The following is a 22,968-nucleotide window of genomic DNA, read 5'->3' as shown; positions in this document are numbered from 1 at the left end:
AATGGGCTGAATAATGAAACGCCGCAGTCATAATTTTCTGTACAAATAATTAGTGTTCAAACTCGGAGCATTTCAGTCTCTCTGAAATGTATTCTTAATGAAGTGATGTTCAGAGCTGTCATTAAAAATGCAGGGCTGGAAGATCAAAGTACAATATTTATTTTAGAAATTTGTTTCAGTTATCAGGAGATACAGGTATCAAGGCCAAATGTCAATTCAGTTACACAGAGCGCTATTTCCCCGAGAAGGGGGCTGCTGCTCCATCCCTGCATCAGACAGGGAGGCACCGGGCCGGGGAGCAGAACGGAGCAGCCCGTGCCAGGCTGCGGGGCTCCTGGGCAAGGGACGGCTTGGAGAGGGCAGAGCGCCGAGCTCCTGCTTTGCCCCCAAACAAAGGGGTGCCCGATGGCCTCCAGCCACCCCACAGAGCTGCGACAGAGCCAGCTGTGCCCCTGCCTTGTCCTGTCCCCGAGCCTCCCGCAGGCTGGGGATCCAAGGGGCCCCTAACCCCCTGTCCCTGCTCAGCTGCCCATGATGGTTGGTGGGAGGATCAATCCCCCTCACAGAAACAGCCTGGCAGCCACGCTGGAGGGGCACAGGCCACGCTGGGTTAGACAGCAATGGGTGACTTAAGCACAGTGGATAAGAAAAGTGAGGTGAGTGTCTTCAGAATCGGGCTTTTTCAAAGTCAGGAGTCCCATTGTGACTGACTGACCATGCGGGTCTCTTTGGAGCCTGGCTCAAGTGCAGGTAGCAGAGAAAGTGATACTTGGAACAACAGCTGCTGGGCTGCCAGGGCTCCCACATCTCTGCTGTGCCTCTGCCTCCTGTGTGCAGATCACTCCTCCCCTTGGCCTTCGCCTGCTCCTGGCCCAGAGCCTGCCCCGGGGACAGCTCTGCTGCCGCAGCCTCCTGCCAGCACCCCCACCAACTTGTCTCTGACACCCCAGCCCCTCTGCAGTCCCCTCCCATGGGCCTCCGGTCCCACAGCTCGGCCAGGGCAGAGCACAGGCATGAATGACCCTGGGGAGTCTGGATGGGCTCTGGCCACCTGCCTGCCCAGCTTGGGAATCCAGTGCTGCCTCAAATGAAACACTTGTTCTTTAGCAATTGTGACAAAGGAACAGAAACAAGAGCATTTTTAAGGGAACAGCTGCATTAACACTCAGCCAAGCCTCCCAGTCAAGTCCTCCATGAGAGCGTGCAGGCTTTAAACCTGAGCAGGCTTTAAATAAACTTGCTCCAGAAGCCAGTGACTTCACACCATTCCTCATTCAGACTGTGACTGTCTGGTTTAAAACTATCCTAAAAGAAACCATCTATCCACAACAGCATGAAGTTTCACCAGAAGTCAGGTAAATTAACCCATCTATGTAGCTCTGAGGATATATGGATATGTTGCCAAAAGTTATGACTTACATGCCATTAATATTATTATTATTTACAACAGCACATTGTCATTTTTATGCTAGGTTACATGATTGGCGTAGCAGGAGGAGCCCTCGGACCATATGTTTACCATGACAGTATATATGGCCTGTTTACTGGCTTCACATTACCAACAGACAGCTTTAACAAAATTGTATCTCCTAAGTTTTAACAGTTTCATTTGAACCTCAGTAGGAGATGAAAATAAAAGAAAGATTAAAAACTGCTATGGCATCTCCTGTGTTTCTGTGCATGAATGAAAACCACAAAACCCTAGACACAATCAACACAAGCAGAGACATATTTAGGATTTAAAGACTTGCCTCGACATTTCCCAGTCTAGGTGTGGATTTCACAAAGATTAATAGAGGATTTCCCAAACCTCTGAAAGCTGAGCTACCCTCTAAGAGAAGTAGAACAAATTTTATGCATCACTACAGTTTTACTGCCTGCTGTTAAAAGTTTAAATATCTTAATGCATTCATCTCCTGCTCCTTCCTTGGCTGGCCCTTGGTGACTCCTCCTCCTGCCTTAGGGAACATTGGTGAACATTTCTGGATATACTTCCTCCTCTTGCTGCCATACTTTATAAAGGAGTCGGACTCTTAACTATATCAATACTGAAAGTGTTATTATTGGCTCTGGTTGGAATGCCTGGGACACCTTTCAGTTCAAAATGGTAATTTCCAACCCTCTGGAAATGCCTTTCTGCCTCTGGCATACACGGCTGCATTTTCTGCACCACACTAATAGCTAGATATGGACTTCTGTAAAATGGAAAGCAAGCCAAGACTCTAGGGAGCAGCTGAAAAGGATCTGCTGTGTCTACCCTGCTTGTCCTCTCATTTTGGGAAACATTAGGTAAAAAAAAGTAATAAAAAAAATAGCCTGTGCATTTTTGGTCAAATGCATTTGTCTGGGGAAAACTGGATGGAAGCCTTTTATTTTATGAGTACAGATACATATAGCCACTATTACACTGTGATTGCTCACTGTGCAATGAAAAGGTAATTAAACTTGTCTCTTTTTAACTACCAAGACCGTACTGTCTAAAACCTGGGTCTCATTGTAATTAATTTTAGTTGCTTAGTATATTTATTGACAAATTAAACAACTGCTTGTCTCTCTACTGTGTTAAAACCATGAACAGCACAAAGTTTAGACAGAAAGATCATTGTTCAGCCTACACTTTAGCACTAGATGATCATATGGCTGCCACATTGTTATCGATTTGGCTGAACGGATTAATCCAGAGTTGTAAAAATACACCTGTTACTTAATGAACTTGTGTTGTAATTTCAAAACATTTTGGTATAGAAAAGATAAGTATTTTCTAATGGCAATATTTTTCAACATTTCAAGAATCACTTCTGAAATAACCTATTCTTCAAGGACTACTGAACAAGAGTGTTTAACAGCTCCATAATCTTTCTTACAAAGTGCAAGTGCTCTATACAAAGTCTTCAACAACTCCACTTTAGCTGGGGAAAAGAATAAGAAAAGAGAGGAGAAAAAAGCCTACTTACTGGAACTGTGAGGGTCAGACAGGGACACAGACTGGGGCACGCTTATGAGATTGAAAGTGTGTTGGGAAAGAGGTACTGTCAAGGGAAATCACCTAACGACGCTCTCTATAATACTTTTATGGTATCTTACTCCAGTAATACATACATGTTAGTGAAAGGCAGTCAATGCTCCTCATGCCTATTAATTACAACATAGTTAAGTGCCCCCCAACAGCCAAACTCATGAAGCACCCTCAGCCTGCAGGTAACCAGCAGCCAGTGTGTCCCAAACCCAGCCACCAACACGTACTGGGGCTCAGGAGGCAGCACCACAGCCATTAAGTGGCCTTCACGTGCAGCCAGTGGCACTGATTCATAATACAGAGATGTAGGCAATTGCTGCTATTTGGCTGGCCAGGAAGGGAGGATTTAAAACCCACTACCCCACTAGTCCCCTGGGCTGCCACAACAGGCTCAGAATCCCAAAGAAGTCTGACAAAAGCTTCATTTAGAAAGTTGAAATAACTTCTCTCTCCTTAGCTGGATGTAAAGACTTTAATACATAAAAATAATAAATAAATAAACATAAAAATAAAAAATAAAAATAACCTGCTCTGGCAGACTGACAGAAAGGTCTTTTCAGAAATGCAGTGCATGGTTTGTTTCTGTCACTTAATACTTTGATGTTTTAGTGACGCAGGGTAATACTCATGTAACAGTATATACAGGTAAGTGAGGAAATGATATGACCTATTCAAATTTAAATTTACAAATAAATAAATAAATATGCCATCAGCAAAATGATTCCAAATGTATACAACACTTGTATTATGCTTTCCATCCTCACAGAACTACACAAATACAAAGTCATTCTCACCAGAGGCTCATGCAGCAGGGGCAGCTTCCATCCCCGTCTTTACAAAGGCGACATCTGTGGCCATGCACACAACTGCTCCAGCCTTGGAAAGCAGAGTCCCCTGCCTCACTCTTCCACGGAGATTACCAGACTGCTTTTTACCAAACACTTAAGCAAATCACTCCAGCTCTGCTCAAAACTCAAAACCACAAAGCGAAGCAGCAACAACCAAGGAGCACTGGCCGAGGCACATCCCTCCTGCTGGCTGGCTGGTCATGCCAAACCAAAGCAAACAATCCTAATCTGGGAATAAATCACATTTCACTTCACTCTTCAATAAGCCCCTCTCACTCAGGGCCAAACAGCTTGCCCAGCTGTTTGAGCACCCAGGATAAGATGAGGAAAAAGGATGTTCCTCTCAAAGACAAGGCTGTCAGCACGGCCAGTACTGCTGCTCCAGTCTAACGAATGGTAACATTTTTCTCACGCTTCTAAAAGCTCTGAGGTGGAGGGCAAGAAGAAATAACTTTCAAAGTGGTATGCCACCAGGCTTGTCTCCCTCAGTAAATCTCCCATCCCTGTTTTTCATACTCCATGCAGGAAACCCCCATGCTCCAGTACTATTGAGCAGAGTATCTCTTATTATACCAAAGAGAGACGGGTCTGTGGTGAAGGACAGTTAATACAGTAAAATGGAAATGCATTCTTAATCTAAATTACCTATTTCTTAGACTAAGTTACCTAGTTCTTACGCTGGGAAATGAGACAGAGAGAGACTATGGTGCTGCACTGCTGGGATTCCAATGCCCAAATGGTACAGCTCCATCACACAAGCCACTTTTAAATCCAAGTAATTGGATTCAGAAGAAACCTATGACTGACCATCACTGACTGCTTCTCAGAAGGCCACAGGAAACCAAAAGGGACCATTTTCCACATTTTTCATCTTAAAATAAGAAAATCTGGAGGAAATAAACCAACTCAACAAGTGCAATTTCTTCAGTCTCATCAGATTAACATTATAAAATGCTGTGATCCTCATCAATGCACCAGAGTATGGGGTTGAACAACAATGTTCTTCTGTCAAAATTGTTACAGAAGTGGAATAGCTGCCCACAAAAACTGAACTGGGCTCCTGATTTGCTGCATGTTTCACTTCCACTGCTACACACACAAAGTATACTTGGCACACCGAGTGATTCAGAAAGAAGCTATTCTACAGTGCCAATGATTCTCTTTAATGAGATATAGTTATCAGTTGATTTATGAATTTCTCCTGCCTGTTCTCATTTACTTGGCTCTAAATTTAGGATAAGATCATTTGCATTCTAGAAGTAAAACAGTGTTTAGAAGAGAACAGAGTAATCAAAATCCCTCTTAAATCAAGATTTAGAAATATACATGGAGAGGTTAGAAGTAGTTCTCCCCTACCTCGCTGAAAAGGATAAAAAATAGTTCTAGCAATATGCACAGCCTTATCCATTAAACTCGCCAGCAAAGGCTCAAGAAAAAGCATTGCATTTCCAATTTTATCTAGTTTTCCATATTAGTATAGCATTACCTTATCTCAGGAATTTAATGTAGGAAGAGACAAAAGGAACCTTCTGCCTCAGCTTTCTGATACCCCAATGACCTCCTCCTGGGAGATCCTATGCTCTCTGTTAATTTAGATACCATATGCCTCATTGGTCATCAATTCAGTTGCTGCTCTCTATTTTATAGCCCTCACAGGGATTTTGATCACATTGTCTATAAAACTAATCACTTCCTCTGTTTACTGTTGCTCCACCAGTCAGGCATGCCTCAGCTGATCAGTATTTTCTTATCCTTACTTACAAATAGCACGATTTTGTTACCTTTGTTCTTTCCTTTGGTATATGCTTTACTACTATTTATTTGCTACTTGCGCTGCTTTAAGTAAAGCATCAAAAACTGGAAAGCACTTGAGGAGGGATCCAGGAAACAGAAAACACAGCTACATAGACCCTGAACCAGCACTGATGCATGGAGCCAGGAAGGAGCAGCCTGGAGACCAGGACTTTCTCGTTACATTACAGCCCAGCTTTATCTGCTGACATTCCTGCAGCCCCATGGTTGGCCAGGGTCTCAGCTCTTGTTTGTGTGCGTTACAGGGTGGGTATGTTTGATCTCCTTTTCCTGTGCAAACCAGCATTTTGGGAGGGGGCAGAGACAAAATGCTATCACTTTAGGTGGGGAGGCAGAAAAGGTAACCTCAGAGCATGCACCACTTCAGTACTGAGACTGGCTGGAGAAGCTAACAAGGAGCATGGCCTCACGTATGCTGATGCTGGGGTCACTGCTAATGAGAATACCAAGATGAATGACTGGAATGTTCTGAATGATAGATTGAAGCTGTTTTCATCTCTGTGGGGTGTTCTTTTTTGGCTAAAATAACATTTCACTCAGAAGTCCCTACAAAGGCATATACAGCTTCTTACACTTAACCCATTTACACATACTCAACAGATAGGGGATCGAACAATAGACAAGGGGTGGGAACTTTGTCTCCACTTTCCTGCTCTCACCTGCCACCAGCCAGTAGCACAAGTATTTTCCATAGCCCACCTTTCTTCATCTTTGTGTAAGTCAGCCAAGCTTACCAGGGACAGGGTATGTCACCCAGGTGTGTTGTGGGGACAGGGAGGAGTATGCAAGTAATGGGCACAATTCAGAACATTTTTCTGTGTAATAGGAGTGCAGCTGGGGAGGTGGGGGAAAATATGGAAATTGGATCAGCAACCAAAATCTTGGTACAGACCTGAGTAAGAAGAGGGTCAAACTGTACAGCAAGTGTTTTGGGAGAAGCTTAAGTCAGTGTGTCGGTGGTACTTGTTGCTGCAGTCCTAAGCACATTTATCTTCACAACTCCTCTATAAAGCAGTAGAATGCTATCATTCTGTTCCTACTAAAGGAAACAACAGGAGACAACACCCCTTGTCCCACACCACATACTGATCTTACTGAAGAGCAAAGCGTTGAACTGAGTAGCCCAACTGAGAAGCAGAGGCACATATCGTAGGACCGTATTGTTAAGATGTTCCACCTCATTCCCTTTGCAAAATCCACTATTTTATAAATCCCTTCCATCCCACAATTTCATGTCAGTCTCTCCTAACGCTTGTACACTCTCTCAGCAACTTGGAATTATAAGCAGATATCAATCTTTCTGTGGGAAAGATAGCTGAGGAGTAGAGATCAGATAAGAAACACGCAGCCTATGCAAGCACATTGATAAGCCAACATGCCCACAACATCTATATTTCTAACATGCCCAGTGGACAGTGTTTAGAGCAGATGGTAACTGAAAAACAGAGCCTAACACCTTTGCTTTATGAAGATAAAACACATATTATGTGGGCTGTACTGAACAGACAAGCGTGCCTCCACAGTTCTAACACTGAACATACTGAGCAGAAACAACCAGATACTTGCTAACTTTTACAGCCTATCCCTTCTCTGCTTTGGCAAATATTTCATCTTCACTTCAGGATTCTGTCCAAGGCTCTAGTTTCACTTGCCAGTCATCAAAATACCACTTTTAGAGGTGAAAAGCTGTGCTGAAGAAAGACCTTAGGATTTAATACTGATACAACCCCTCAATTCAGTAATGCTACCATCCATATTTCCTTGAGCACACACATATGGCAGCAGTCAGAAGAGCTAATTTTCCTCCACCCTCACTCTGCCATAGTTTTCTTACTACCTTAGTCAGTGTTCCACCAACCTTTCCCAGTGAATCCTTCTACTCCCATGTATGATGAAAAAGTGAATGTAGCTCTACAGCCCATGGGTATCTCCAGCACCTACCGCTTTGCAGCCATCACTTTGTTTGCTAGCTATCAAGAATCTGATGCTCTACAAATACATAAGGGACCACCAGACAACCATATTTCTATATCAATAAAGTTTTGAGATAGTTTGTTTTTTCCCTTACCAGCTCCTTGTTGATCTGTATTTGGTTGGTTCCCTCAGTCTTACAGGCATTATTTAGGACATAGCTGGCATGCTCACATCATGGAAGTCTGGAGAGTTCAAAAGAGGAATAAAAGTTTGGGGTGCTTTTCATTCTTGGCTACTCAGAGCAACTCAGAGGATACAGAAAATGTTTTCTATTATCCCTTGTTTAACAGCCTTCCTGCATGTCTTAAATTTCAGTCCAGGTTTTGTTGCTATCATGTACAGCTATACATTAATATACAGGGAGCTAAATGAAGACTCATAGGATACCGAGAAGAAGCTTATGATGCTACCTCTTAAGAGTGTACATGTGCTATTGTTAAACACAGTTTTGCAGCTACTGACAAATTATTTTGTCAAAATCGCAAACACTGTGATTTTAATGAAAGTATCCAGATTAAGTCTGGATGAGCAGACAGATTACATATTTAATTGTAAATGGGCTATAAACATCTGAGATCCTTACATATGGAGGAAATAATAGTATCTATATTTAGATATTTGAGTGAAGCTTGGGTTTTTAAAGGATTGAGCTTGAAAAATCAAAGTGATACATTTTGATCTCTTGGTATTTGTCTGGTATCTCTTGATCAGTTTAATTTGAAGGTGAAAACATAAATATATGTTAAGAGATATCTAGAGATATGCATCTCTGTGCAATTTGTCTGAAAAAGCAAATCATTTTTTGCAACATAATGAAGCCATGAAACTAAGGGGAAAATGAGTTTTTTTTAGACTATATCATTCACACAGCAGAGAACAATCCTCCTCAGAGGAAGGCTCACAACTATATTTCCCACAATGTTTATAAATATGAAGGATAAATCACAAAGCTATTTACATCAAGCCATCTAACAGCATATTCATGGTGGTATGTTTGGAGATCTATTTGCTAATTAAATATACTATTTATCACCTACCTATGATTTTATCACCTAACCAGTAGGCCATCTATCTCTCTGGAGTTGCAACTACTAAGTTTCTAGCATACTGAACAATTAGTATTTTTGTAAACTAAATAACGCCAGAAACATTTCTTCCTATTCTTATCATGTTGGTATTTTCTGTAAACTCAAACTGACTTATGACAGGAAAGATTCTTTCCAAAGCTTTCAGTAGATTTTTAGAAGGTAATGGTTTTAATGGTTTTAAAACCTGATTCCTTGCAGTACTGCAGGCCTAGGAAAAAAAAAATCTACTCTGAAACATTAAAAAGTGAAGATTGTTGGTCATTTCAGAAACAGGAACCAGATCCCAAGATAATGAGTCACGGTGATCTTCTATTGTTGAAAAGCTAATATTTAGAATACTTAGGAGTTTTATATCTGATTTTATTTGTCTTTGGTTATGGAATTCCAATTACTGGTCCATTTGTCATTTTGCATTCAAAGCCACTTATGTGGATTCACAGTAATTATACCACCAGACTTCTCAGGAAGCTGCAACGCACCTCAAAGCGTTCTACCATAGGTATTTAATGCATTTTAAGAGGCTCTGAAAGATCTTTTGAGGCTTTATCATAGCCCAAAATAAGGATAATCTTCAAAATTTACTCAAAGTTGCCTCTTCTTTGAAACCTCATGGTTCCTTTTATTTTTTTCTTCCTTCTCTCAGATACTTTCCTCTCTTTTCTTCTAAGTCTCTCACACTGTAGTTTTCTACTTCATTGTTACTGAGTCTGTTATTTTTTCATTAATATTTCTCTGTTCATGTCCATCCTTTAAAATTCTTCCAAGTGTCACCCAGAAGTTGGATACAACAGAGGTTAGCACTGTAGGAAGCATCAGGGTGAAACATGAGGGCTTTGCCCTCAGAAATAACGAGTTATGTGCTCTCTGTTTAGGTCTGTGCAGCAGTTGGAAAGAAGCACTGAAACCAGCACCTTGTCACTGTGCTGTGGCAGAGACAATGAAGAATCCACCTCTAATTCTTTTTGACACAAAAGAAGACATGAGAGAGAAACATCCTGACCACCTTGATCTTCAGTTCCCTCTTCCTCTGAAAGCAGGATGACTATGATGTTTCCTGCATGTTGTAGCTCAAGAGAATGAAAGTATAGGGGTATCTGGAATACTGAGTATTCCCAGGAAAATATCTAATAGTGCTCAAAGAGCTGTCTATAGCTCAAAAATGCCTTAAAAGAAGGAAAAGTAGCCTTTAACACAGTCAAATCAATACCTGTCATAAACACTACATTTCCTTTGAAAGTTTCTATCACTGTACTTTTAGCTGGTCAGCAACATTTCCAAGTACTAAGTGTATTTTTCTTATTATCAAAGCAAAGAAATATTTATATCCTCAGGACTTCCATTTGCAAATTAAAAAAATCATTTAAAAAATGTAAACTATAAATGAACCAGTGACTGGAATTTCTTTCTGAAAACATCGTATGGAGTTACTACCAAGTTTCTAATAGAGATTTTTAATTTACTTATAGCTAATCATGGGTACACTCACCTTCTTCAGAATTTCTGTTGCAAAAGGAGTCCAAGATGTCTGTCCCTTTTGCACTTTGCCTCCTATTTTCTTCATAATTTGCAGATGCACTCTAAAAATCATTGGGAATTTCCAGCTTAAGTGAAAAAAATATGCAGAAGATCTAAGTTCAACAAAGGTGGCTGTTTCTAACAATCTATAGCAAACACAAACAACACAGCTGTCAGCTGAATGTTACAAATGGGGCCCCATAAACAGAGCTTAACAATTTTGTTTAAGATCACAAGTTCCCAACCAACACTTGAGCCACAGAAGAATGTCCATTAGCTGCTATAAAAGCAAAATTGTTAGGGCTTTGTGATTCAGTGGAGAGCCCGAAAGGCAGACAAACACCAACATACTGGAGAGTAGTATAAATTCTTTAATTTGAATAATTCCCACTCTTTTTCTCCCTCTCACTAGTAGGAAATCATGTTTCATTTCAGTTAAAAACATTTTTCTGCTCTACATTTAATCATGTTCACTTTTTTTTTTTTTTTTTTTTTTCAGGCTTAGCTCCCACTAGTCTCCTTACATAGCACCCAGTATGATTTTATATCATGAAGAAAAAAAAAATCAAAATCAAAAACCAATAAAACTGTAGCTAGGGCTGTTTTGTCCTCCTGTTGTTTTCTTTAATCTTTTGTTCAATGTATGGAAAGAGCTAACATTTCTGGGCTATCTTAACCGCAGTGATCTGGGAGCAAAGCAAATGAGATTTAGTAGATATGTTTCTGTTGTCATTATTAAACTTCATATGCTTTGCTATGTAGGCAACGTGTTTTATTTCTCTTAACTTGAAAGAGGTTTCTGTCTTATTGTTGCAATTTATTAAGGGCAAACAATCTAGGGCTTATAATAGGCCTGTAGGCAGAACAAAGCCCTTGTCAAATGGAAGGGTTGGCTGCTCAGCTGGGTAGCATGTAAATGTGCAAAAAGAACTGTTCTGTTCAAAGACACTAGACATGCTTTTTAAATAAAACATCTCATATAATTGAGAGTTGCCATTTATTTAAGTGTTGTGTTGGAAATTATAATTTAAAAAAAAATTAATTTAACTGAAGAAACAGATCTGCAGTGTATTTTTTTGTAAACCCTCATAATAAGCAACCCCCCACATGTTACTAAGGTTATTAGAGCCTGAATGTTATATGCTTCTAAAATGGCAGTTTATTTTCATTTTATATCACTGTGTTATGCAAGTCAGAATAAGTTCACTGCTTGCTGTATTCACCTGGGCAGACAGTGCGAACTTTATCTTACCTTCAACATACGTTTGGGTTTATTTTTTTATACAAGACATCACTCTGGCTGTTACTTTGACATGGTATCACGTCTCAAAAAGTAAGACAGTTTCTCATTCTACAGCTCATTTAAAATTTCTCATTATGTGCCTCCTTTGCAAGAGCTGAAATTAAAATGACAGATAAAGATAACAACATAATAGGCGTTTTTTCATGCACTGGTCCACTTGGGCACAGACAGTTCTTTTTTCCTCTTCTGTTGAAATGGATAATCAGGACAGTATCATCAATTAGATTTTTCACTTTAACTTTTCATAATGTTTCCAGACTTCACTATTTGGCAAAGACAATTGGGACAGATTTCTTTATTTTTTCCTCTGGCCTAAAACTCAAAACCCCCCACTTCCCAAACTGTTACCACCGAAGAGTTTATTAAATGGCTGAAAAAGACAGCTGGTCCCACCATCTGTTAAAAATTTTCAGGGGCCAAATGAAACAGGTTACACCTTTAGCCATGCCAAGTCTTCCAATACCCCCTCCCTCTCACAGCCTGTGGAGGGCTAATCTGAATTTCACGCTCTGATTTTGCTATTGCTAATGTCTGAGCTTCTTATGTGTGCTTCTTGTAGTTGCTTATATTAGTTCTCTTGCACTAACAAAAGCTGCCCTCTCCTTTCAACCTAGCTCATTTGCAATCAACGGAATCCTGGGTCTATAGTCTCCTTTACAATAAGATACTGTACCTTGAAGGAAACCCACAGAGAACCTAATATCTGACTTTTTGGAGCAACAGAAGAAACCAGGGGTACGTTTCTGTTGTTTTGCAGACACTTTTCTATAAATGCTAATGGAAGTAATTCAGACGTGCCAACAAAGACAGAATCTGCAACACACTGCAGGTGTGAGGGGGCTGAAACAAAAGGGATGCTAACCCTAATGGTATTTCTTGTCATTAACAATTCTTTGATGTTCATACTCGAGGCTCTCTTTTATCTTCTAGTTTTTCAGCCATCTTTGTTAACATGCAGTGCAACTAAATCTTATTTTTTTCCCTAACCTTTAAAGACATCTGCAAAATGTTTATGCTAAGTTAGTTTCCATAGCATCTTTCTGTAACACACATTGAAGTAAAATGAGATAAAGCTTGCAAGGTTATTATTAAAACATCAGTAAGTTCCTATCATTAAGTGAAAGGAGCAGATCAATAAAAAGAAGCTCTTAATGTTACTTTAATAAGGATGAGTTTCTTGTAACAGGACTGGGGATTAACTTCAGTGTAACAGAAGTGGTGTTTATAATATAGCAGCTCTGTTGATAAGAACCAGTTCGTTTTACTTGTACTGATTAAAAAAATAAATTCGATTGTAAGAGATCAGTAATTTCCTATACTAAAGAGCTTTTCACAATATAATATATTTAAGGGCATTTTAATTTTCCAGAAGGGTTTTTTTTTACCACTAAGTGGGCAATGGCATTCACTCAAGGCACTGTAGGTGGAGTTTTTCCATATCCATCTGTCTTTCCATGACTTACAGATGGAAAAACGCTGTGTCTTTTAAAATGTTCAACTCAGTAGGATGACAGCAAAATGAAATGAACAATCAAAGCACAGAAGATGCCAACCTGAACTACTGCACAGCACTACCAGCAGACCCAGCATTTTGTACTCATCCCATCGGTCATGTCCTGTTAGATCGCATCCCATTTTATCACAGTCTGTTGCATTATTGTTGCCGCATGCTGGAATGTTAAATGAGCAACATAATCAATCAATACCAATTTCCAATTGGAATTCAGCTGTAAATCTGCATTGAGTTCAAAATGCTGGAGATTGTAACACAAATTATCAAAAGACACAGTTTTATGAAGCCTTTCATTTTGTTTTTCCTTCAAAACGTTAGTTTTAACAGATCTATTTTATCAAATAAATTGTCTCTGTCTGCATTAAATACAGGACTTACCTTGCATTTAGACGTAAACTTCCATCACACTAATCCTACATATGAAGAATACAAAGAACTGTGGTTAGATTCGTTATTTTTCTTTTATAGCTTACTTGCATCTTGAAGCATAAAGACAAACTAGGGATAGTGTACTTAATATACTGTTTTGTCCCAAGTTTCAGCTGTATGGATTGACAGATTTAGCTGCCTCTCTTGTTTCACCTACAGTATTCAGCTGTCCTAGAAATGTGTATGGGACTTGGGGATCTTTGATTATTGTCAATTTTCTCAAATTAGTAGATTATTTGTAATTATGTTTCTTATGGCAGTGCTGAGCGGTGATCATTCCTGTTTTGGTAGAACTTGCAAAATCAAAAGTTTCTGTTTCAAGGATTTTGTGATCTCAGTACAAGCTGTTCTGTCAGCGCAGCCTATGGATAATCTAACACAGTTAATGCAGCTGGAGAATTTGTTGCTTGTTAACATGAAGTAGAAGTAAGAACAAAAAGAATTGAATAAACTGTCTATTTTGTGAAAACGCTTCTACATTCCTCTCCCCTTGCTAAGGGCTCCAATGTAGCAAATCCATACTGTCACCTCCCAGACATATAACAATGCCATACTCCAGTTCTGAGCTTTCCATGGGTCATTTCCATCAGAATCACAAGACCTTGTTACTTTCTTCCTGGCCTCAGCCATCCCCACCAGCACATCTCACATCATGATGTCTCAGCTCTGCTGCTGCAGTTTTAAATAGGCCTTCATCAGAGACTTGCTATAGTCAGTATCACGATAATTTTGGGACACTCATGCCTCCCTCCCTCCCAGCACTGTACTCCAGCCCAGTGAACTGCCTCCAGCCTATGTTGTGGCCATATTAGTTTCACTGAAAGATCAAGATGAGAGTTTCAAGTCTAATTTTCACTGGAGATGGGTCAGAAATTGATGTTTTGGCCTTTTGCAGAAGAATGCAAATATGTTGCTCCACCTACTTGCCATTTCCACTTGCCAATGATCTTATAAAATGATATTTAAATTGTTGCAAAATAATCTCTCTCTGCAACTTAAAAACAAAAAGAAAAAAAAAAAAAGAAAAAAAAAAAAAACACAATAGGCCTGCTAAGCAAAAGCCAGGAATTTAATCGATTACTGGCTTGATCAATAATATGTAATCTGGTTTCTGGAATCATAACTCTAAGATGTGTTTTTCTCTTGTCTGTTCCTATGTCCTCTAACATCACAGCACAGAAGTACTACAATAAACACTGCCCTGTAACACAATGAATATATTTACTGTTCTGACTGATTCTTGATTTATACATCTAATAAAATAATTTCCAATAATTCCTGAGAAATCCATTAAGATGAATCATGGCATCAGCCTGTGTTTGAAGACACAGTGTGCTGTTATTTTGAATTGTTGGCCTCCTCCCTTACCAGTTCCAGTGCCCATCACGAAGGAGACACAAAGTCTCTCTCACCAACTTCTGTAACCTCTAGCTCTGGCCTAGAGGACTGCTCCCAGGCCTCGGGTTTTCGTAGCGTCCTGTGCTAGTTCCATCACGCTGGGAATCCTGCTCTCTGGTCAAGCAGGATTTTGTTTTCTGTTAATGAAGCACTCTGCTACAACTCCTCCCGGGGTGAACAGTCTTAAAGAAAAGACATACTAACAAAATGTATTTCTAATGCTAACAATAAAATCGACATTTTTAATATTTTGTTGTCAGAGGTAAAAGCAGAATAGATAAGCTTATTACATGCCATATCTTGTGCATATAACAGTAGTAAAACTACTTAGCTGTTTCCAATAGAGGATAACACTTTTGTGCCTTATGGCCTTACTGTTAATCATATGCACTCTTATGTATTTGGTTAACCCAAAGATACTACATAATGCCAGAGTTTGGTTACTTCCCAAAATTCTCTGTTTTGAGAAAAAAAAATAGGAAGGAGAAATAAGGATATGACTGACTGCAGTTATTTATCTCATTGGTAACTCATCTCATTACTATAAAAAAACAATTCAGTTCAGTTCTTATAAAGGAATGAAGCATTTGAATATATATATATTATTTTTTTTAAGGGTTAGTTTTAAGATTGGGGCTTAAATCTCATTTTACATCACTTTAAATTTAGTACAAAATAGTTTCTAGTACTAACCAAATATCTTGACCCATAGTCATTTACTTCTACTACAAAACTGCCTCCTTACTCCCTCTCCAGGATATCATAAATCTTTTTACCAAATTACGTATTTCCTCATTTTCACTAAAAAAGAAACTCATCAAGAAATTCTACTTACAGTGATGGATCTAAGTTCTAAAATATGAGATTTGATCATCTGTCCTTATACACCTAAAATCAAGCAAAGATCAATGAATTCTAAAATGAGACTATTGTATATTAATACTGCAGGAATTAGGCATACATGTACTGCACTATCAGAGACAACCACATAATTACGAATATGAAACTCACGCTGTTTTCCTACTGTTTATTGAGTTCAATATTGAATAAGACAACTAGACCTAAAACCACTACATATCTTCTATTTTTAATATATTTTTAATTTTTAATATCATCTATATTTAAAACCATGTCTGTTTTTCATGATGATATAAGATACAAATAAAAAATATTCCTTCATTATAAAGGATGTTGGTTATACCAATGAGGGTTAGAGATTATCCAGTCAAGACTACTGTTCAATAAAGTATTGCAAAAATTGAAGATATCTACACATAGAAAACAGCAACACAATGAGATTCCTTACAGATCTTTATAGTCTGCAACTATTTATATGGAATGAAAAGTGCACTGGAGGTATGTAGAAAGTCATATAAGGAAAGTGAATTGGTAGCTCCTTTTTGCACTCTGACAACATGTTGGAAGCTGTCCAATTCAGTTAGAAAGGACCATGTTTAAATACATTCATTTTCTTTTAAACTGAAACAAAAAATCCATGTTATGTTTTGTATATGGATGTGCCATGTATAGCTCTTGCCACTAAAATGTATCAGAAGTTAGAAATTTAGTGGAATTAAAATACAGTGATACAATTGCTTGGAAGTGTAAATATTCACAATTATACAAAATACAGCAAAATACATATTAGTATATATTTATAAAAGTATGATGCTTATATTAGCAACTACACTAAATGGCACAAGATAATCAGTATTTGTGCAGTATTAGGAAGAATTTTTCCTTTTAGGAAGGTGGCTTTGTAAATGTCCAGGGTTGTTTATTTTCTGTACCTACCACTGAAAAATTTGGTTCTGATCATTGCCAGAAAAAGGAAAATGAGCTTTTGGTCAGACTGAACCTAACAAAGTCTTCAGTTTTACATTGTATAGAGTTATATTTTATAAACTTGTAAGTAACAACTCCTTGGACAGCATGACGGGGACTACTTAGAAGATCTTCAGTGCACAAAAGCCCTTTCCACCACTCTTAAGGTGTATAGGTTAAGAGAGGTCACAGTGGGGGCAAATTTAAGACGGCTGCAATTTACTCCTATTCTAAGCTTCCTTTATGTTACCGAAGTGATGTAAATGTTTAAGTGAGAAGCAAGTTTAAAATTACCAAATGAAAGGGGCTAATCTTCAAAAGCTCCCTGCCCAATTTACGGTTGGCAGAGAGAGAAGTTTTCATGCTACCATAACTGAAAGGCTGAAATTGTCCTCAGCAAGAACTGGTTTCTAGTGCCATTAAAGTCTGCAGAAAAAATCTAAAATCCCTTGTTGAGCTTCACTCTTTTCTCTCCTATCTGCTGAAAAGCGTTAAATATATTGCACACACAGCCTAAAAATGTTCTTTTTTATAACAGGATTTAAACTCTTTACTTTTATAAAATATTAAGAACAGGATGTTACGAACTACTAAGCAAAATACATTAATATTTCAGGATAACATATGTGAAAGGAAATAAAAGAGAACAATACTTAAATGGTATCAAAACCAAATGGTAAAATCTAAACAATTCATGTTGATATACTCCCACTGACCATGAACACCAGATTGTCATGTCTCCTGCACTCCTTTTCCCTGTTTCTTATGACACGACATGTCATGCGTTTGTCCTTAGATCTGATCTCATATATTTTCAGAACTATCTTTTTAACTCTTTTTTTTTTTTCACCTTTAACTACGAAAATCTATTCTGCCAACTAGTCACCAGTAGCACACCTCTGTACTGCATTCACGGACAGTGCAAGACTTTTTATCACTTTATGCAAACAAAAACTGCTGTTCATCCTCTGCTCCTCAGTCAGAGGCTCTCTCCCTTCCTCCTTCCTAAGCATGCTCTGCGTGGTACATTCATGCACAGCTAACAGTGCCATCCAGCTCCCACTCAATTCCCAAACAGAGCCAGTCCTTAATGCTGGAGCAAAGAAGCTGCTATGCTAAGTAGCAGCTCTTTGGTCTCAGTTCTTATAGAGGCTATTGAGCAGGCTGTATTACAAAATAAAACAATCCTGCTTTTATGGGACAAATATTGTCTCCTGAACCCAGATACAATCATTGCTGTAACCATCATTCAACACTGGTGGCCAGACAATGGTGCCTCCAGTAAGAGCAGCCACAGACTAGCAGACAGCAAACATGCTTTCTTCCCCTGTCACACAAAGGAAGAACTCAGGCAGGCAGCCAGCAGGAGATGATGGCTTCTTGGTACACTGGATACAACATCTCCACACTTTAAGCATGTTGTTACTCCCCCATTCTTATAGGATTTGATGCTCAGGATGGTTCTTAAAGAAATTATCTCTTCAGCAACACAGTTGTAATGCAAGCCAGAATTTTGAAAGAAGCACTTCAAAACACTTGAGCCACCTTCCCATTCACGCGTTCATCAACCCAAACAAACACATCTATCAATCTTTTGCCATTTTTAATGCAACTGCACAGATCTACAGCAATATGAGGATACAGCCTTTAATCTAAAGAGATGTGTGTGCTACAATAAGGATGAGAAAAGGCCACCTCACAGGCCTAGTGAGCATAAACTGAATTAATCAAGAAGCAAATGAAGAAAGGGAGGTAAGCTATGGAAGAAAACAATGGACAGACTGTCCTGATGCACAATTCTTGCCCAAGAAGCAGCAAGAATTAAACGTGCAACTCCACAGTTGTTTTCAGATAGCAACTTCAGTATAAAAACATTAGTGACATCAAACCAATTCAAAAATTATAGCAGATGCAGATAGTGGCACTTCACGTGACAAGGAAAACATTATATTTTACCCTTTCTTGGTGATCAAAGAGTGCTTAAAATATGACACAAAATCTCTCTGAAGTCCATTTCTGATGACTGAGATTGGTACAATCTTAACAATCAGGAAGAAGAAAAAGAAGGACCTAAGGGATGTACCTAGGGAGTATTTGCATTTAGCTTGTGCTTACTATTTAATGTTCTGAAGCTGCTCTTGTTAACTCAGGCCCCATTCAGCAAAGCACTTAATCATATGCTGAAATCTCATTGATTTCAGTGGGACTTAGGTTTTGGTTTAAGTGCTTCACTGAATTATATATTATTTTTCACTTCCCATTGCTTCTTTATGAAATTAATACAACTACTCAGCATAATGTATTCAATGTAAGGTAAGCTTCTGGTTTTTGGACAAGTGATGTATTACCTAACTGGAAGCCTCACTACCATTTAACTGAAACAATTGATAAACTCTAACCATGCATAATAAGGATATGCATTGCACAAACAATAAAAATATATTTTCCCAAATAGTTTTCAAAAAGGAGGGATGGAACCACAAAGTATCAGTATTGCTAGAGCTCCCTATGATCTATGCCAGTATAAGAATAATAGTAAGTCATTTGAATCTTTTCAAAATAATGTCATTTTCCATCCAGATATGTTGCAGATTAATAGACCCGGAGAATTTATGTATTACGTAGGAAAGAAAAGTTGCACATTATTTTTTATGAAGTATCATAACTCTTTCTTGCTATATTTTCACCAAAATTAAAGATACTGATCTGCATTCATGCATACGTGTAAATTGCCATTCATATTTGTATTGCATCTTCTAATATCATTAATTCATCAGCAGCTACTCACAAATTCTCAATTGTTTAAGGAGTCCTTAAATTTTAAAGGCTCTAAAACCCACGCCCAGATGCACAGCAGAGGAGAATGAAGAGTGAACTGAAGGACTTCAATCTTTTGAAGGATTTTAACTTTTAGTTTCAACCTTTTGTTACATTTTGAGTGAAGAACGAATGAAGGATTGTTCCTCTTGGAACAATAGAACATTTCTGTGTTTATTAGTAGAGACAAAGCTTTTGCTGACTTATCTATGTTGTTCCCTTTTCTACTTTCAAACCCTTTTCTGGCTTAGGGATGCTCTGACTAAATTTGTCTCTTGTTTCCAATGACATCTTTCTTTGTCCTGTGTCTGAAAAGATGAGGTCAGTGGATTTGGATAGCAAGAAATTCTTTAACTCGTAGAACAAGCGTGGACTGTACCTCCACGAGGAGGAAGGCTTGTTAGCATGGATCAGGGTAAATCCATTGGAGGGGAGATAAAAATAAGTGTTATAATTAAACCAATATGAAACACGGTCACATTTAGTCAACATTGTTTATCAAAACAAAATCAAAAAACATTTTGAGCAAAGTTATAAGGTGGTATACATACAAAGACTTTATTTCCAAAAGTTTTTGACAAGAGATTGTATGGAAAAGAAACAAAGAATTATCACAGATCAAAACTGTGGGTCAGAAACTAAAAGTAAAGATTAAGATGAAGCAGTCATTTTTCTGTCACAGAAAAAGTTACCAGCAAAGTGTCTCAGTGTTCCATAGAAAGTTACATATTGTTTCACTAAGGATTTGGAAAGAAAGTGAAAAGTGAGTAGAAAAATTTACAGATAACGTTTTTGTGTGTTACATACAAGAAGGCAGTAGGAATCACTGAAGCCCAGGGATTAAGCCCAGGTTAAGAAAGAAATGAGATACTTGCATGGATAACAAGAATATCCAGTCCCAACGATGGTTTCAGTCACAAAGGCTATATAAAGCAGTCTGTGCAATCAACTAATGTTAGCTTTAAAATTGTTTTGCTTCTTACGTTTGAAATATTTTTCAAGTAAAACTTATGGTAAAGTAATATTTCACATGAAAAATATTTACGAGGCAAATTAAGACACTTTTTATTTTAAATGATTTTACTCTGTTCATTTTTATAGTGTTAAAAGTCATACAATGCACAGAAAATTACAAAATATAGTGCTTTAATATCAATCTAATGAAATATTGAACATTTTCACTATGACCCCAAAAGATGGTTTTTAGTACAGCATTCTTTTAATCCAGATCAGTTCCTTGATCTTATTTTCCACACAGCAGTTGTGCCAGCACAACAGAAGGGATGGCACAGGGTGGAAACAGCAGCTGGGGGGAGCAGGGAAGAAGGGGCTCGAACTGCACAAAGTAACCTTGCTGCTAAAGAAACATGTTGATTAACAACAGCAACGTGTACAGGTAGTGTTGTTCCCCTTTACTGGAATTATTTATGGAAATACAATTTAATATCTGCAAAACCATGTATAAATTGGTGAAACGAAGTTGCTAACTGAAATTGTATTTTTAAATATATTATATAATCATACACAAAGTTAATTAGAAGAGATTACCAGCATGAAAATACTCTTACCAGTATTAGTCAAAAAAGTGAGTGAAGCTCAGCTTTGAGCAAAAGACACTCCCCTTGGAGAAGAAGGAGATGTGGAACTGAGACAGCTGTCATCTTCAGGGATTGATTCAACAGCTGACAGTGATTTGTAATACTCATCCTCTCCATCAAGCACTTTGATTTGGCTTGAAAGAAAACAAACAACATTTATTAAGTTAAAAAATGAATTCTGTCAATATCTTCAGAAATTGAAACTTCTCTGTGGATGTGAGAATGAACACTGCTAAAAAAAAAAAAGAAAAAAAAAGTCTGAGATGATTTGATTAGAAAGACGTAGTTTTTACATGTGCCATTTACTTTGCTACTACTTTCTTATGTTTATATTCTGAATGGTTCTAAGGATCAGTGAAAGGCAATGTAGTCCTTCTTCTATGTGTATAGAATGACAGACCAACTGTTTGCCTCCGATGGCCATTTCATTTGAGCAATGTGGCTTTTTTGCCTATATATGTTCCATATATATGGTATGATTTTGGTAATATGTTTCAGCTGACAGTTTGCTGTGCATATGAACCAAAGATCACATCACCAATTTTGGGGTAAAGCCCTACTGACGTCAAGGGGCCTTCATTTTCCTGTGATGTTTGAATAGCACTGCAGTTCCATGTTAGTGATTTTGTTCCCTAAACAGGAAAACAGACTTTTTAATCTAGGGGAGAGAAATCAAATAAATCAAATTTTGCTCAGTCATGTAACATTTTGGGCTTTAACCTTGACCCTGCTATTCATACGCTCATATTCAGATGACCAATTTAAAAATGAGAAAACGATACAGAAAATTCTTGTAAACTTTTGGAGTAGATGCTTTTTGAAGACCCAGCATACACCAGTTCTCTCTGGTTCATGTGACCAGCCAGCGAAATGTTTTCAGAACTCTATAGTGGCCAGCTTGGCTTTTATGAATTGTTTTCAGTGATTTCTACCTATTGCCAGGAGGTAACTGTTCACGTGACAATGAAAAACTGACTCCGTCCAATGGAGAAGCAGCAACTCCCTCTTGGGCTGAGTGGCATGTCTGTCAGCTCTTAAAATATGCTCCCCCAGGAAGGCATACCACTGTGAGTGTGGTGTTGCAAAGCTGGTAGGGCTTCTGTCCATATTATAGGTTAGAGGACTTCAGTTTCAACACCTTTCATCTGGGACCATTCACTAGTACCAAATACATTTAAAAACATAAAGGTTTTCTTTTGTAGTCATAGTAGTACTCAGAGAAAGCTGGGGAACATATTTTGTTAGAATCAGTTCTAGTGTCTGCAGACAGCAGTACACACAAGTTTTACATTTGCTTCTGTAGAAAATGTCCAATGTCAATGCACAGAGATATGTTAATTGTTTATTTTTAGAAACCTCTCTAGAAAGTTTTGCATATTCTGTAATATCACAAAGGACTTCTTCTGTTTACAGTTGCTTAGAACTAAGAAGATAGATATTTACCCAAGTTTTCTTGGCTTCCTCTTGCTCCCTTGATATTCTAGAGTTCCCTGTGGAGAGGGCCAAGAACACACAGTCAAAGCAAAGCAGCAAGTCGTTAATTTTTAATTCAAAGTGATTTTGTGTTGAATGCAAGCAGATGCTGATAATATCAGAAGTCACAGCATAATTTTTTTGATCAAAGGGCTCAAGTGAGCCTGATGAAGCATGCATCTTGCTCGTCTTTGATAAACCACATCAATTATTCACCGTGAAGGCAGACATCCTGACATGAAAGCAACAGATAAAGAGCATAAGCACATGTTCAAGACGAGAGCAGAAGAACGTGGGGGTGGGGCTGGAGGGGCTGAAACAGGTATTAATAACAGAATTATTAACTGGAAACAAAGCCAG

The 22,968-nt window shown here is 38.4% G+C and overlaps 1 protein-coding gene and 1 long non-coding RNA gene across 4 annotated transcripts in view; both read right to left on the bottom strand.

Annotated features, from left to right (window-relative positions):
* Positions 1-1,159: 1,159 nt before the first annotated feature.
* LOC140002931 (uncharacterized) lies at positions 1,160-15,072 on the bottom strand. Its single transcript, XR_011810625.1, has 5 exons — positions 14,867-15,072; positions 13,448-13,482; positions 11,506-11,650; positions 10,225-10,339; positions 1,160-7,832 (listed from the first exon to the last, which is right to left on the bottom strand). It is a non-coding gene; the product is annotated as an uncharacterized lncRNA (long non-coding RNA).
* A 4,996-nt stretch (positions 15,073-20,068) lies between these two features.
* The window catches only part of MYO3B (myosin IIIB), a 197,205-nt gene continuing 194,305 nt past the window's right edge, over positions 20,069-22,968 (bottom strand). For all 3 annotated transcript variants that reach the window (XM_027462191.3, XM_027462192.3, XM_072040919.1), the window contains 2 exons: positions 22,579-22,625; positions 20,069-21,269 (listed from right to left, as the gene is read on the bottom strand). In XM_027462191.3, the coding sequence (XP_027317992.1) occupies positions 21,134-21,269; positions 22,579-22,625 (183 nt within the window). In that variant the 3' untranslated portion in view covers positions 20,069-21,133. The remainder of the gene's footprint in view (positions 21,270-22,578; positions 22,626-22,968) is intronic.

This window comes from Anas platyrhynchos, chromosome 7 (genome assembly GCF_047663525.1).
Source record: "Anas platyrhynchos isolate ZD024472 breed Pekin duck chromosome 7, IASCAAS_PekinDuck_T2T, whole genome shotgun sequence".
Taxonomy (NCBI): domain Eukaryota; kingdom Metazoa; phylum Chordata; class Aves; order Anseriformes; family Anatidae; genus Anas; species Anas platyrhynchos.
The sequence above is the reverse complement of the archived record's forward strand: the minus strand, read 5'-3'. Positions and strand labels throughout refer to the sequence as shown.